This window comes from Pseudorasbora parva, chromosome 7, assembly GCF_024679245.1.
Source record: "Pseudorasbora parva isolate DD20220531a chromosome 7, ASM2467924v1, whole genome shotgun sequence".
Lineage (NCBI taxonomy): Eukaryota > Metazoa > Chordata > Actinopteri > Cypriniformes > Gobionidae > Pseudorasbora > Pseudorasbora parva.
This window is the reverse complement of record NC_090178.1, coordinates 49,206,896-49,220,861: the sequence shown is the minus strand read 5'-3', so window position 1 is coordinate 49,220,861 and position 13,966 is coordinate 49,206,896. Positions and strand designations below refer to the sequence as shown.

Sequence of the window (13,966 nt, the reverse complement as noted above, 5' to 3'; positions counted from 1 at the left end):
AGAGGTGTTTTCCAGATTCAATTGTCAATTAATTTATGAAACTTAAACAAAAGAAATATGATCAGATAGGATTTGTTTTTATGTCATATTTTATGATCATGACATAATGCTTTTTTATGAAAGCACCTGTGTGTAATATTACACTTATGAGAAAGAGAGAGAGAGAGAGAGAGAGAGAGAGAGAGAGAGAGAGAGAGAAAGACAGAGAGAGAGAGAGAGAGACAGAGAGAGTGTGTGTATCAAAGTACATCGATGACAGGATTTTATAAAATGATTTATGTCTCCAGGAATAAAGACGAGGAAACCATATTACTGTCATCATCACTTTAGATTGTTTTATTTCCTCCTTTCCCTGTAAGAGAATATCGTAGTGTTTATTGGTATGCATGTTATATCACTGACACCGATAACAAACACTAATGTGTGCCAATGCCAATAAACATGTCAACTTTTTTAACACACGATTATAGGAGAATTTTAATAGTACACTTACTGGATATGATAGTACCTCATATTTACAAAAGCAATCATAACTTTCTGTTTTTTTTTCTTTTCCCAGGAGCATCAATTTCATAAAATGGCCATTTATTAACCTTGGACATCACTGCATATAAGAGTGGTAATAAAAACCAACAGTATAATTCATTTTGGGTGGTATGATCAAAAATCTGTCAGTATTTTAACGTTTTGGCGTTTTGTTAAATGGGACGGTCTGGCCTACAGAGGATTGTTCTAGTTGCCTAGCAACTGTGACAGCTGCCACTGATGAGTGACAGTAACGTTTGAACTATAGACTTTTTTGAAAGTTTTATTAAACTATCTGAAAACAAAACAGGGTTCACAAACAAAATATGTTCACCATGATCAATTTCTATTTATGATAAATTATATATAATCGCAGCTTAGTAAGATATGTCAACATTTAAAACCACTTTAAACTAAAAATATTTTTACATTTGAGTCATTAGATATGGTAATTGAGTAAACTGAAACCCATAACTTAGGTTTAAAAGTGTAATTCGGCAATTTCTCTCAAAACAATCCTGTCGTATCTGGTGCTCAGTGAAGTCTGGGAAGGCAAGGCCGTGAAGGATCAATCTGTTATATTATTAAGTTCATGAGAAACAAAGCTAGCCTTCGTTGTGCCACAGTGACACAATCGGCCTTCGAAGGACGCAGCCTCTGAATTGGGACGCACAAGTGTGCCACACACACGTACTAAAAAGTGCCATTCGATGTAATCAAATGGGACGTGAGGCAAACGAAACAATCCAAATACACTTCAAATAAAAAAAAAAAAAGTAATTTTAGGTAGTTTTCATCATGCTGATGTATGCTCAAGTGTTCGTTTTTCCACTTTACGTTTGGTATTAGTTCTTAGGTGCTATAAAATGGGGTGTGATGTCATGATTGACAGCTGTGCTGGCGAATGAGACTGCAGGAGTGAGGGCGGGACCTTGATGCCACGGCTCCACTACTGCGCAGGTCATCAACAACGACCGTTTATGGGATATTTTGGCTTAATTTTTCTTCAGGGGAAGGATGTGGAGACGCTGTCCAGTTGTGGCCTTTTGCTATGTTTTACCCGTTTCATTTTAAATGGATCTCACAACAGAAGGGGCCTCCAAAATGAATAAAAAATCCCCCAAAAGACATATGGGTCAAAATGTCCTTGTATGAGCTTTTGTTTTTAATATTTATAACAGGCCATATGTGTTGTTTCCACATATCATATATCAGCAGATATATATCAGCATAATACAGTTCATTAAAAAGAAAGTGTTATGTGACTTTCATTTTAGACTTAGAGCATCTAAGTCTATTTTGTATTATATTTCGCCTACGAAAATTTAAACAAATCGTCACAAATCGTTGTGCGTCACATGCAACATTTATTTAGTTTTGTGTTTTAAATGAATCACTCGCCTGAATGATGGGGGCTAATTATACCAGCATAAATAATGTTCAGATTAATTTAAAGCTACACTGTGTAACTTTTTTTATTTATTCTTAGCTATAAACACTTAGTTCTTTCAAAAATATATGCGCTCATTAATGTATATTTACTTCTTTCAAGTAATAAAGTATTCTCGTAAGTTTATAATATGCCGTTGAAAACACATACGGGTGAGGGGTTCGAATGCCGGTCACCATGTTGCTCCTCCATCTTGAAAGTACAGTAGCCAAAGAGGGACATACCCGTAAATTCGAGCTTCGCCTTTCGTGTTTTAACACTCGATGGCAACATGTCGAATGTGAAGAGGGGGATTGCCGTGTTAATCTTGGACTAAATTGGCCACCGTAGGAGTTAAAACGAAATCAGAATTAAGAGGAACAGAAACTAATATTCTCTGGATGGTCATATACCTTTACACCGCTAGATGGGGGAAAATATCACACAGTGTAGCGTTAATAATAATATAAATTTTTATAAAAAAATTTAACAAAGCCCATTTGTTTAAAGCAGCTGATTCCTTTAATAACGAAACACATTGCAAAAACGTAGTCACTTTATTTATGTGACGTGGCGTGTCAATTCTGGCCAAAGTATATTCATAATATTAAAAATAAATACATTTTGACATTACATTAAATGACTCAACCTCAACTTCCCCCTCTTAATTACTCATGTGAGTATTAATTATAAATTAATCTTTACCAAGTTCAAAAGTCCCAAAATGTAGTTCTGGGTTGAATCTGAATGCAAAAATATGACAAAAATGTATAATACTGAGCTTATATACATTTTAATGACAGAAAGACTTTTGTCTCCAAACTGTGGTTTCTCTAATGTCATTTCTGGAGAACAGACATCACTGACCATTTTGGACCATAATGCATTTTGGTGTTTCATGTGACATAATATTGTACCAAAAAGAAGACCCCGGAGGACCAAAGGTCATTAAGCATCTCTTAAAATGCTGATATTTGTACCTTTTCGGTCACTGGTGGACTTTAGCAATATCACATGTCCTTCTAAAAACACTAATAAAACATTTATAATGCATTAATATTAATAAATAATCAATTTGATCTAAAAGATGCACTTAAAATGCTAATATTTTGAGTTTTTCGATCACTGGTGCACTCTAGCAATATCGCATATCCTTCTGATAACACCAATTAAACATTTATATTGTATTAATATAACCATCTATTTAATCTAAAAGATGACATTGAATTGCTAATATTTTAAGCTTTTTAGTCACTGGTGCACTTTAGCAACATCACATGTCCTTCACTAGTTAAACATTTATTATATATTAATAATATTAATAGATAATCTATTTGATCTAAAAGATGACCTTAAAGTGCTGATGCTGAGTTTTTCAGTCACTGGTGCAATTTAGCAATATCATGATAACACCAATTAAACATTTAAATATTGTATTACTATTTAACAATCTATTTGATCTAAAAGATGACTTTAAAATGCTGATATTTTAAGTTTTTCAGTCACTGGTGCACTTAAGTAACTTAATCACGAGTCCTTCTGGCAACACTAATAAAACATTTGTTATATTAAAAACGATCTATTTGTTTATTAGCCATTGTTTATTCATAGAAAGGCTCATTTTGATTCGTGTAGTTATTTATTCCAACAAAGGAATAATCTACACAGAATAAACTATTGTTTAGTTACAGTAATACTGACGACTTTCATAAGAATAACAGGTTTTAATGGGGAAAGGTGTTGAAGTCATCATCAGATTTTGAACTAGGCCTCGAGAGAGTATCAAACGCATTACGGTCTCGAGAGCTGAGCTGTTGTTTCAGCGCGGGGGTTCGGAGAGCTCGCGTGACGGGCGCGCCTCGGCGCTTCCGCCGGTACTCACGGTAGCCCTACCGATCATCAACACCGAGCTCCGCGATTCACATCGAGACGATCCGTGAGGCTTTTAACCGGAGAAATGTTTGAAAATACACAAGTTTATGAAGATCGCGATCTGCGCTGTGTACTCTCACGAAAATAAACATTCGCAAATATCCATGGCAACGCAAATCACTGATTGTGACGTCACAGTGCGATATATAATCTCGAAGTGAAGTTCAGTCATTTCTTGCAGCTCAATCCGTGTTTGCTTTATCTCCGTGAATAACTGCTCAAAGTGCTTTATATCTCTCGACCTGCGTCACATCACCTGATTTGCAGAATTGAATTCGACCCGTGCTATTGAATTCAGTCAGATTGTGATTAAAGTTCGTAGCAGATCATCAGAGATCACCTGGAGCAATGGGCCAGAGCAGATCTAAGAGTCATGTGTCAGAGCATGACGTGTGTATGGCTGCAAGACCTGCCCAAAAGACCACGGAGAAGAAGAAGAAAGGCGGGTTCTTTAGATGGGCTCGGAAATCAAAGAAAACATCCGTTGATGCCCAAGAGAGTCAGTGCACCGTTGATAAAAACCAACAGCCTGAGACCATTGATGGCCAAGAGAGTCAATGCGGAGATGATGCCACCCCACAGCGTGAGACCGTCAATGTCCATCAGAGTCAGTGTGGAGAAGATGCCACCCCACAGCCTGAGAGATGCTCTGATCATGTTAGCGACACCGAGAGCACTTCAGAGTCCAGCTGTGGGTCGTTCCACACGGCTAATGAAGACTTCGACACACTCAGCATTGACCTCTCATTGGACGAGGCTGAGATGGACAGCTGCTCTGACAGCTGGGTCAGCTGTGTGTCCTCCTTCACACCTGAGCCGGAGATGGAGGAACACCATCTAGAGCACGAGCAAGCATCCACCAGCAGTGAGGAGAGCAGCTCCAGCTCGTCAGAACAGGACACTGCTTGGACCCATGAGGACGAACTTATCAATTTGAGTCTGAAGGGAAAGACAGGTCAGTTTACTATCACATTTTAGTACACGGCTCTGGGAAATACTTTATTCTGATTGGTCAATCACGCATTCCAGCGGTATGTTTCGGAATTATCATAAATACAAGTTTCCAAGTTAAAAATTGCACATGAACGCCCTCTGATGCGGTGTTTAACACTGGGAGTTTCGGGAAAAATTTTGATACCCAAGTTCCCGAGATGGGCGTGGCATAACCGTTAAAAATGGCGGATGGGAGACGCATTACTGCTGTGGCAGGTGTTTTATTCGTTTTTTTTCTGCAACAATTTTCTTGTCTTGTCGTTAAAGTAGTACATATTTACATACATTAATAATCATTTGAAGCATATTGTGTATTTTAAACACATCAAAAATCGCATGTAGTTGACCATCATTCTAGAATAGTGAGCAAGCTGACTATCTAGTGTGGTAAAACTAGTTATACAAGGATGTATGGCTGAAAACTATTGCCATTTTAGTCTGTAAGCAGCCTTTATTGTCTACATCAGGGATTCCCAAAGTGTGGTGCGCGCACCCCCAGGGGTACGCGAGCTGCCACCAGGGGGTGCGCGAGAGGAAAAATGTAATGGCGGTCTTTTAAAAAAAAAAAGGGATTTCCATACATTAAAAAAAAGACAAGATGATCGCGGAAGATTTGGTTTCAAAGTAAAATGTAAAAGGCCTATTTAAGTGAATTTGTCGTTGTGTGTTGTTGCGTTTTTCTTCAAGAATAATAGGCTAATGAACCCACAGTTCAAGCAACCCGCCCCCGAATCGGCGCTAATTCTAAACAGAAACTAACATCTGCTAGGCCTCACAGAGTGCGCATTAACTGACGAGCTGAAATTCAAGGTGTGCGCGCACTGGCATGGTTTCAGTTCATGCATATGGAAGCTTAACTTTCATAGGAATTAATTGAAAGTACTCGCTTTGCTCCGCTCCGTTATTAATACCGGAGCAGCCGTGTGCATCTGTTCCTTTCGGTTAGATAGAATTTGTGATTTAAAAGCCCAGTCGGTGATACCGGTGTTAACACACATTGATTAACCGGTGCATGGGAAAATTTCCATAAGTCACATATCTATGTGTGCCAACTCGTTTCATTCATTCCAAACGTATATATATATGCTTAACTGGCTGAAATCAGGGAAACTGTCAATTGGGACAGTTAGTGACGAAGGAGGAGAGGGACCAAGAGAAAGTGAGGATTTGGAGGCTAAAGAGACGGAGAGAATAGTGAAACATTTTATGTTTGATGTTGCACTTGAAAAGTTTCAGATTGATCCTCATGTTTATTTATTTTATCTATATCGGACCTTATTCTCTTTAATGTTGTGGATCGTTTTGGTTTGTAACTTCATTGCAATTTAATTCAATGTACTGTCGTTCTAATTTCCATAACCGTTGTGTTATGATGATGATGACGCTAGCTCCACAGTCATTGAACAGGCGGCCTATTGCTGCAATGTTTCTTTTATGCGGCTGAAAATAACCGTGCTTTCTGTTACTGAGCCTGTGTCTGTCACATCCTCTTAAAAGTGGAAGCTTGTGCGTAGCTTTGTTGCATTATATAGAAACTTTTCTATATATTCTCTATATGGCGATAAAACAAAGCGTTGTTTTTTTTTTTTTTGGAGTAGGTATTCGGGGTGCGCAAACCCGTTCGGCACATAGAAGGGGGTGCGCAGATAAAAAAGTTTGGGAACCGCTGGTCTACATTATGCCTTTATTGTGAATGTGATTATAAACGATATGCTTTCGTGTTGTGCTGCTAGTGTTTGCCAGTGATTCTTTGATTTTCTGGGACCGGAAAATTACTGAAATAGTGTTAAAATAACATTTTCCCAAGACGCACAAAAGTATGAACCTGGCGTCCTCCATTCTTTCCGACAACAAAGCACCTGAACACATCAAGCTCGTAATCACGACTTCTGAAGTGGGAAGTGGGAAACTTCCGATAGCACGTCAAGGCGGCATTATTCCCAGATAACAACCGGCAAAGTTGAATAACACACAGCTCATCCGGCTACCACGAGTTATCTTGACTGGCTCTTCTTATTATGCTTAGCACTGTCGTTGACTCTCTGCCGCCATCTCGCGGCTGTAATACACTTAACCGCCATGGGATACAATGGAAGACTTCAAGGGTTTACTTTATAACATTTTTAATATGGATATTTTTCTTACACAAACGCATCGATTCGAATCAGAAGGCCTCTATTAACCCATCGGAGCCGTGTGGAGCACTTTATTTGACGGACAGCTGCATTTTTTATGGACTTCAAAAACAAGCATGAATTATCATAATGCAGGACTTTTTAAATATAACTCTGATTGTATTCGTCTGAAAGAATAATGTCATACACTTATGATGACTTGAGGGTGAGTAAATCATGGCCTTAGTTTCATTTTTGGGTGAACTAACCCTTTCAGCATTCATTTCAACATAACTAACGTAATGGTAAAAACAAATCTTCAGCAGTAGGTAAAGGCTTAAAGCAGTTTGGAACTGTTTTTCTTCGCGGAAGCTAAAATATAAAATATTTAATCTCAAGACAATATTTCGTGTCTAATTTACATGAGACTAGTAGCTGTGTAATAAGCGGGATAATGTCCACCCAGCCGGTTATTATCGCAGAATAAACCCCTTCAGAGTGACACAAGACCGCTCCGCTGATCTCTGTCGGGTTTATTCTGCGATAATAACCGGCTGGGTGGACATTATCCCTTACCCAGCAATCTGTACTCAGCATCAGTGTGTGTGTGTAAATTGATCATGTCTTTGTTTTGTAACAGGTGACATCTTGCAGCATTATGAATGTTTGGGACTGCTGGGCCGCGGATCACACGGAAAAGTCTTTGCGGGAATCAGACGGTCCGATTCACAAAAGGTTTGATCTTGTACTCTCTTAAACTCATTAACAGCTCCATCATGGCTGATTTCTGGAGTCATGTGACCTCTGCAAAGATCATTCATTCATTTTAACCCATTCTAACCAAAACACTCTTTCTTTCCTCTCTTTTTCCTCGGAGAACAGGTGGCCCTCAAATATGTAGAGAAGAGTGAATTCCTGAGAGTCTTCCGTACTGTAAGTAGGCTGGTCCTCTCAGAGTATACGCTCACATTAGCTTTGGGATTTCTAAAGTATATTTTGCAGACAAAAAACAGGCCCATTGTTAACAGCTTTCTGTTGGATTTTCCCATAACCCTCATTCTTCCCTCGCCCTAAAAGTATACTTGTCCAGAAAGTTTATTTCATTTAGATAATGATTTTTTTCTTCCTAATTTTAATTAAATGTTCTGGGAGTTTTTTCTTTATTTTCTATTTTATTTACCTTTAAATTACTAGATTCTTTCAATCTAGCACATTCTTTCAAATTAAATTTGATATAAATGATAATCATAATATCTCACATTGGTTGTCTTTGCCAATGATATATTAATATTATCAGATGATATTTCATAACTCTAGATGGCCTTATCACTTTATATGGAGCGGGTGAGCTGTTCCGCTGGGTCCTAAAGTCATTTATCTTCAAAATGCATTCAGATATGTAATTTTTTGCTGAAGTCTTAGCGTTTTCAGTTTGAGTTTAGAGCATCTTTAGTTTTTTCTGTGTGTACTGACGCATCCATTCATTCATAACGGGGTCAGATTAAGCCGAGAGGGAAGGATTTGATCATTTTTTTAATTTCAACCACATAAACTTCTCAAATCCAGTCGATGTTTTGTGCATTTGTGGATCAAGTGCGACAAAAGTCCTAGGTCTGATGACCTGTCCATCTTTGCTTATTAACATGATGAAGTGGGATATAAATTAGAGTAGTGTTTCTGTATTATTTAAAATGGTTTGTTTGCTTTTTCTTGTTAATTGTGATTTGGTTTTTGGTTAATAATGGGGCAGGTCCTGATAAGCCTATGTCAGGGTTTGTTGAAGGGAAAAAAAGCAAGCACTCAATTGCAGGAGGACTGGGATTTATTTAGTAAAATAAAACAAGATAAACAAAAACTACCCCAAGGGGAAAAACAAGACTCTTGGCTTGACTCTTGGCTTGACTCTTGGCTTGACTCTTGGCTTGACTCTTGACTTGACTCTTGGCTTGACTCTTGGCTTGACTCTTGACTTGACTCTTGGCTTGACTCTTGGCTTGACTCTTGGCTTGACTCTTGGCTTGACTCTTGACTTGACTCTTGGCTTGACTCTTGGCTTGACTCTTGACTTGACTCTTGGCTTTACTCTTGGCTCGACTCTTGGCTCGACTCTTGGCTCGACTCTTGGCTTGACTCTTGACTTTACTCTTGGCTCGACTCTTGGCTTGACTCTTGACTTGACTCTTGACTTGACTCTTGGCTTGACTCTTGACTTGACTCTTGGCTTGACTCTTGGCTTGACTCTTGGCTTGACTCTTGGCTTGACTCTTGACTTGACTCTTGACTTGACTCTTGACTTTACTCTTGGCTTGACTCTTGACTTGACTCTTGACTTTACTCTTGGCTTGACTCTTGGCTCGACTCTTGGCTTGACTCTTGACTTTACTCTTGGCTTGACTCTTGACTTGACTCTTGACTTGACTCTTGACTTTACTCTTGGCTTGACTCTTGACTTGACTCTTGACTTGACTCTTGACTTTACTCTTGGCTTGACTCTTGACTTGACTCTTGACTTTACTCTTGGCTTGACTCTTGGCTCGACTCTTGGCTCGACTCTTGGCTCGACTCTTGGCTCGACTCTTGGCTCGACTCTTGGCTTGACTCTTGACTTGACTCTTGGCTTGACTCTTGGCTTGACTCTTGGCTTGACTCTTGACTTGACTCTTGACTTGACAGTGCAGACAGGCAGGGAAACATGAGGTAAGTTCGACGATCCAGCACAGGACTGCAAACACAAGGAGACTATGGCCCTGTCCCAAATGGCACACTTCATGTGCACTTTCGGTCTTGTGGACTTACAATGGCCATTGCGTGCGTGTGTCCGTTAAGTCCACAAGACTGTAGGGTGTCCCATTCATCATTTAAGCTTAAAGAAGGGTGCTCGTGAGGAAGACTGTGAGGGTTTAGGGTGCCATTTGGGACAGGGCCTAAATAGGGAGCAAACAAAAGAGGGTAACAATAGAAGACAGGTGGGCCAAATGAACCAATAATCAGGAAACAAGGTGGGCGGCGTTAGACAATCGACATGAGAGCACATGGGATAAAAAAAACACACGAACACATGCTTACACCAAACGTGACATGAACATGCAGCGAATGAAAACTCATAAGCTGAATGTTCACACAAAACATGACAAAGATAACACAGATGGACAGAAGAGCGCACACTTACATGACAGGACAGAGCGCACAAGAACGAGCGAATGCTCATACCCTGCACTCACAACAGAGAACAAAACACGAGGAGCATGAATGTCTGAATACCAGCACAAAACCGAAACCCAACTAGACCGAAGTGCTGGGATCCGAACACCACGCCCCACACAGAAAACTACAAGGACAGAAGAGCACACAGCTCGAGCGTCCTTAAAGCTGCGCGCTCACACAAGACGAGACGAACAATACAGGACTGCCAGGGCTCTGTCACAAAACCAAGAGAAAGCTAGACCGAAGGAGCAGAACCCTGACAGTCTAGGGCTTCTACCTTTTATAAATTTTTATTTTATTTCTCTTTACAACTAATTTAATTGTCCCTGTTTTTATTTTTTTTCTTACACATGGCACTCTTATTTCTGACGCATGTGTTATCACTATTCTAATTCATTTCTATATAAAGCACTTTGAATTGCCATTGTGTATGAAATGTGCTATACAAATAAATATATTCGTCTCTTCTTTGTATAGTTTAAAATAAATTTTCATTCATTCAACTCTCAGTTAAATAAAAAAAGAGTTTTGGGTCAAAATGACCCGAGGGAAGGATGAGACACTGGATTTTACCCTGAAAAAATGTGCAGCTCAACAGTAAATGTGTCCGTAACTTTAGTGTCCGTAACTTTAGTGTCCGTAACTTTAGTGTCTGTGACTTTAGTGTCCGTAACTTTAGTGTCCGTAACTTTAGTGTCTGTAACTTTAGTGTCTGTAACTTTAGTGTCTGTAACTTTAGTGTCTGTAACTTTAGTGTCTGTAACTTTAGTGTCCGTAACTTTAGTGTCTGTGACTTTAGTGTCCGTAACTTTAGTGTCTGTGACTTCAGTATTTCAATTGCAAGTCTTTGGCATAACTCTGTTGCAGTAATTTTAATTAAAGTTAAGCCACGTCCCCTAACGTTCTGACTTTGGTGTAACTTATCTCTCCTCTAGGGTCCGTTTGGAAAAACCTTACCAAATGAGGTCGCCATGATGGCTCTTTTGAGCAAAGGCCCTGGCGTTCCTCAAATTATCAAGCTCCTGGACTGGTACGAAACGCCTGATGAGTACATACTGGTCCTCGAGCGGCCCACGCCGTGTGTGAACATGCAGGTGTTCTTGCTCCAGCGCGGCGGAAGGATCGTTGAGTCGGTGGCACGAGCTGTAATGCGGCAGGTCGTCACTGCAGCAAGAATATGCTGCGAGCGGGGAATCTTCCACGGCGATATAAAGCTGGAGAACCTGCTCATCAACGAGAACACGCTGCAGGTCAAGCTCATAGACTTCCGCTCTAGTTTGCGCATGAGAAAGTCTGAATACTACACGTTTTGCGGCACAAGCGTGTACAGGCCCCCTGAGAGTCTCAACCATGGGAAGTTCCACTGCAAGCCTGCGACGGTCTATTCCCTCGGCGTGGTGTTGTTCAAGATCCTGTCTGGGAGATATCCTCGCTCGCCGAAGCAGCTCGAAGAGATCCTAACTGAACCCTGGTACACGGAGGAGATCTCCAAAGGTGAGAGCGGGTCACACAGCTTCAAATAATGGGTAACATTTTACAATACGGGTTCACTAATATACATTAATAAATGCTTAACTAATGCACAGATAATCATGAGTTAATGTATTACTAATGAAGAACTAACCCATTTATTAATGATTACTGCATCAGACACTAATGAACATCCATCATCATTAATAGATGAAGTTATCATTAAGTTGTTATTCGTTAAATGTGTCATATTGTATTAATTCCTTAATAACATATTATATTAACTAATAATGTTAATTAACGCGGTTATTACCCCAACGGTTGAGACACATGACTATTAACTAATTAAAATTAATTAAAAACCCATAGCCACGATTACATATTACTAAACAATTAGTCAATAGTCATGAGCCCCAACATAACATAAGTCATAACATAATGATACCTTTATAAATCATCAGCTAATGATTAATTAAAGCAGACGACTGGGAGTTGAAATGCACGGCTTTGACCCGTTGGGGAAATTAACTCATTAACTTACATTATTAGTTAATATCATATGTTATTAAGGAATTAATACAATATGACACATTTAACTAATAACCATTTAATGATCACTTCATCTATTAATCATGTATAATCTTCATTAGTTGCTGATGCAGTAATCATTAATCAATGGGTTAGTTCAGCATTAGTAATACATTAACTCATGATTATCTGTGCATTAGTTAAGCATGAATTAATGTATATTAGTGAACCCGTATTGTAAAGTGTTACCAAACAATGTGTTCAAGTGCACACAGTATAAAACTTACAGTGCTAATCCGACATCTCCGCTCTCTTTCTCCACAGAGTGCCAAGATCTGATCTCCGCTTGCCTGGAAAGCGATCCGGCCCAGAGGATCAGTCTGGAAAAGATCCTCCTGCACGACTGGTTTCAAGCACTGATCCTGGACTAAACGTGTTAAGAAGTTAGACAACGCCATGAGGCAGAGCGAGAGACGGAAGCAAACCTGAGGATAGATACACAAAAAACCTTCAAAAGTTCAACCGATGGATTCATACGTGATGAGAAGAGAAAGAAAAGATGCATCGATGCAATTACAGATCAAGCACACAGCACACGCATGCACAAGAAGAAGCATTTACATAATTATTTGTGTGAATGAGTGTGTGTGTGTGTGTGTGTGTGTTTGTGTGTGTGTGTGTGTGTGTGTGGCTGCGTTCCATTCGAAAGACTCCCTACGCAGTGAGGGACAGCTCAGGGTATCCGAAGGGAGCGAACACATCCAGTTCGAAGGGCGCAGGGGATAAGGGAACATCGATACATCACTTCACAGGAAGTGGAGCGCACAATACACACAACTTTCATTGTGCGTTGCGTCACCAGTGTAACCTAAATCAAATGTAGTGTATTTTATATAAAAAATATATTTTACAAAATAGTAAATTTTATAATAATTTTAGTTTTTAATCTAAAATGACTCTAAAATCAAAGCCATATGCATTTTTTTGTTTTACTAGCAGTCGTGCATCAAGAACACATTTATACATAGATACTCACATTATATTGAATGATAGTTACAGTACAGCGTCATATCTGTTAATCGTCCATTAAACTGCACGACCCCGGCGTCGCTCTTCTTTGATGATCGTGCTTAGGGGGAGAGAGCAGCGACACTGAGAGGGAGCCTGTCGAACGGAACACAGCTTGAGTGTGTGTGCGCGCATACGTGTGTGTGTGTAGATAGATAGACAGACAGACAGACAGACAGACAATAGATAGACAGACAGACAGACAGACAGACAGACAATAGACAGACTATAGATAGATAGACAGACAGACGATAGGTAGGTGTGTAGGTAGATAGATAGATAGACAGACAGACAGACAGACAGACAGACAGACAGACAGACAGACAGACAGACAGACAGAGACAGACAGACAGACTATAGATAAATAGACAGACAGACGATAGGTAGGTGTGTAGGTAGATAGATAGATAGATAGATAGATAGACAGACAGACAGACAGACAGACAGACTATAGATAGATAGACAGACAGACTATAGGTAGGTAGGCAGGCAGATAGATAGATAGATAGATAGATAGATAGATAGATAGATAGATAGATAAATAGACAGATAGATAGATTCATGCACACGTGTACGTGTGAGTGAGTGTGCGTGTGTGTTAATGTGACTGTGTGTGTGTGTGTGTGTGTGTGTGTGTGTGTGTGTGTGTGTGTGTGTGTGTGTGTGTGTGAATGTGACTGTGTGTGCGTGCGTGCGTGCATGC

General features: G+C 39.6%; 1 protein-coding gene across 1 annotated transcript; it reads left to right on the top strand.

Moving 5' to 3' along the window:
- The first annotated feature begins 4,234 nt into the window (after window positions 1-4,234).
- Window positions 4,235-12,842, top strand: LOC137083953 (serine/threonine-protein kinase pim-2-like). The gene is made up of 5 exons (XM_067449886.1): window positions 4,235-4,841; window positions 7,634-7,728; window positions 7,876-7,926; window positions 11,133-11,691; window positions 12,520-12,842. Exons 1-5 carry the CDS (start codon window positions 4,235-4,237, stop codon window positions 12,624-12,626), a joined length of 1,419 nt encoding a protein of 472 aa, XP_067305987.1. The 3' UTR covers window positions 12,627-12,842.
- The last annotated feature ends 1,124 nt before the right edge of the window (window positions 12,843-13,966 follow it).

Coding starts and splice junctions, on each gene's coding strand:
- LOC137083953 (XM_067449886.1), top strand. CDS start 4,235: ATGGGCCAGAGCAGATCTAAGAGTCATGTGTCAGAGCATGACGTGTGT. Junction 7,729..7,875: donor GACGGTCCGATTCACAAAAG/GTTTGATCTTGT, acceptor CTCGGAGAACAG/GTGGCCCTCAAATATGTAGA. Junction 7,927..11,132: donor TCCTGAGAGTCTTCCGTACT/GTAAGTAGGCTG, acceptor TCTCTCCTCTAG/GGTCCGTTTGGAAAAACCTT.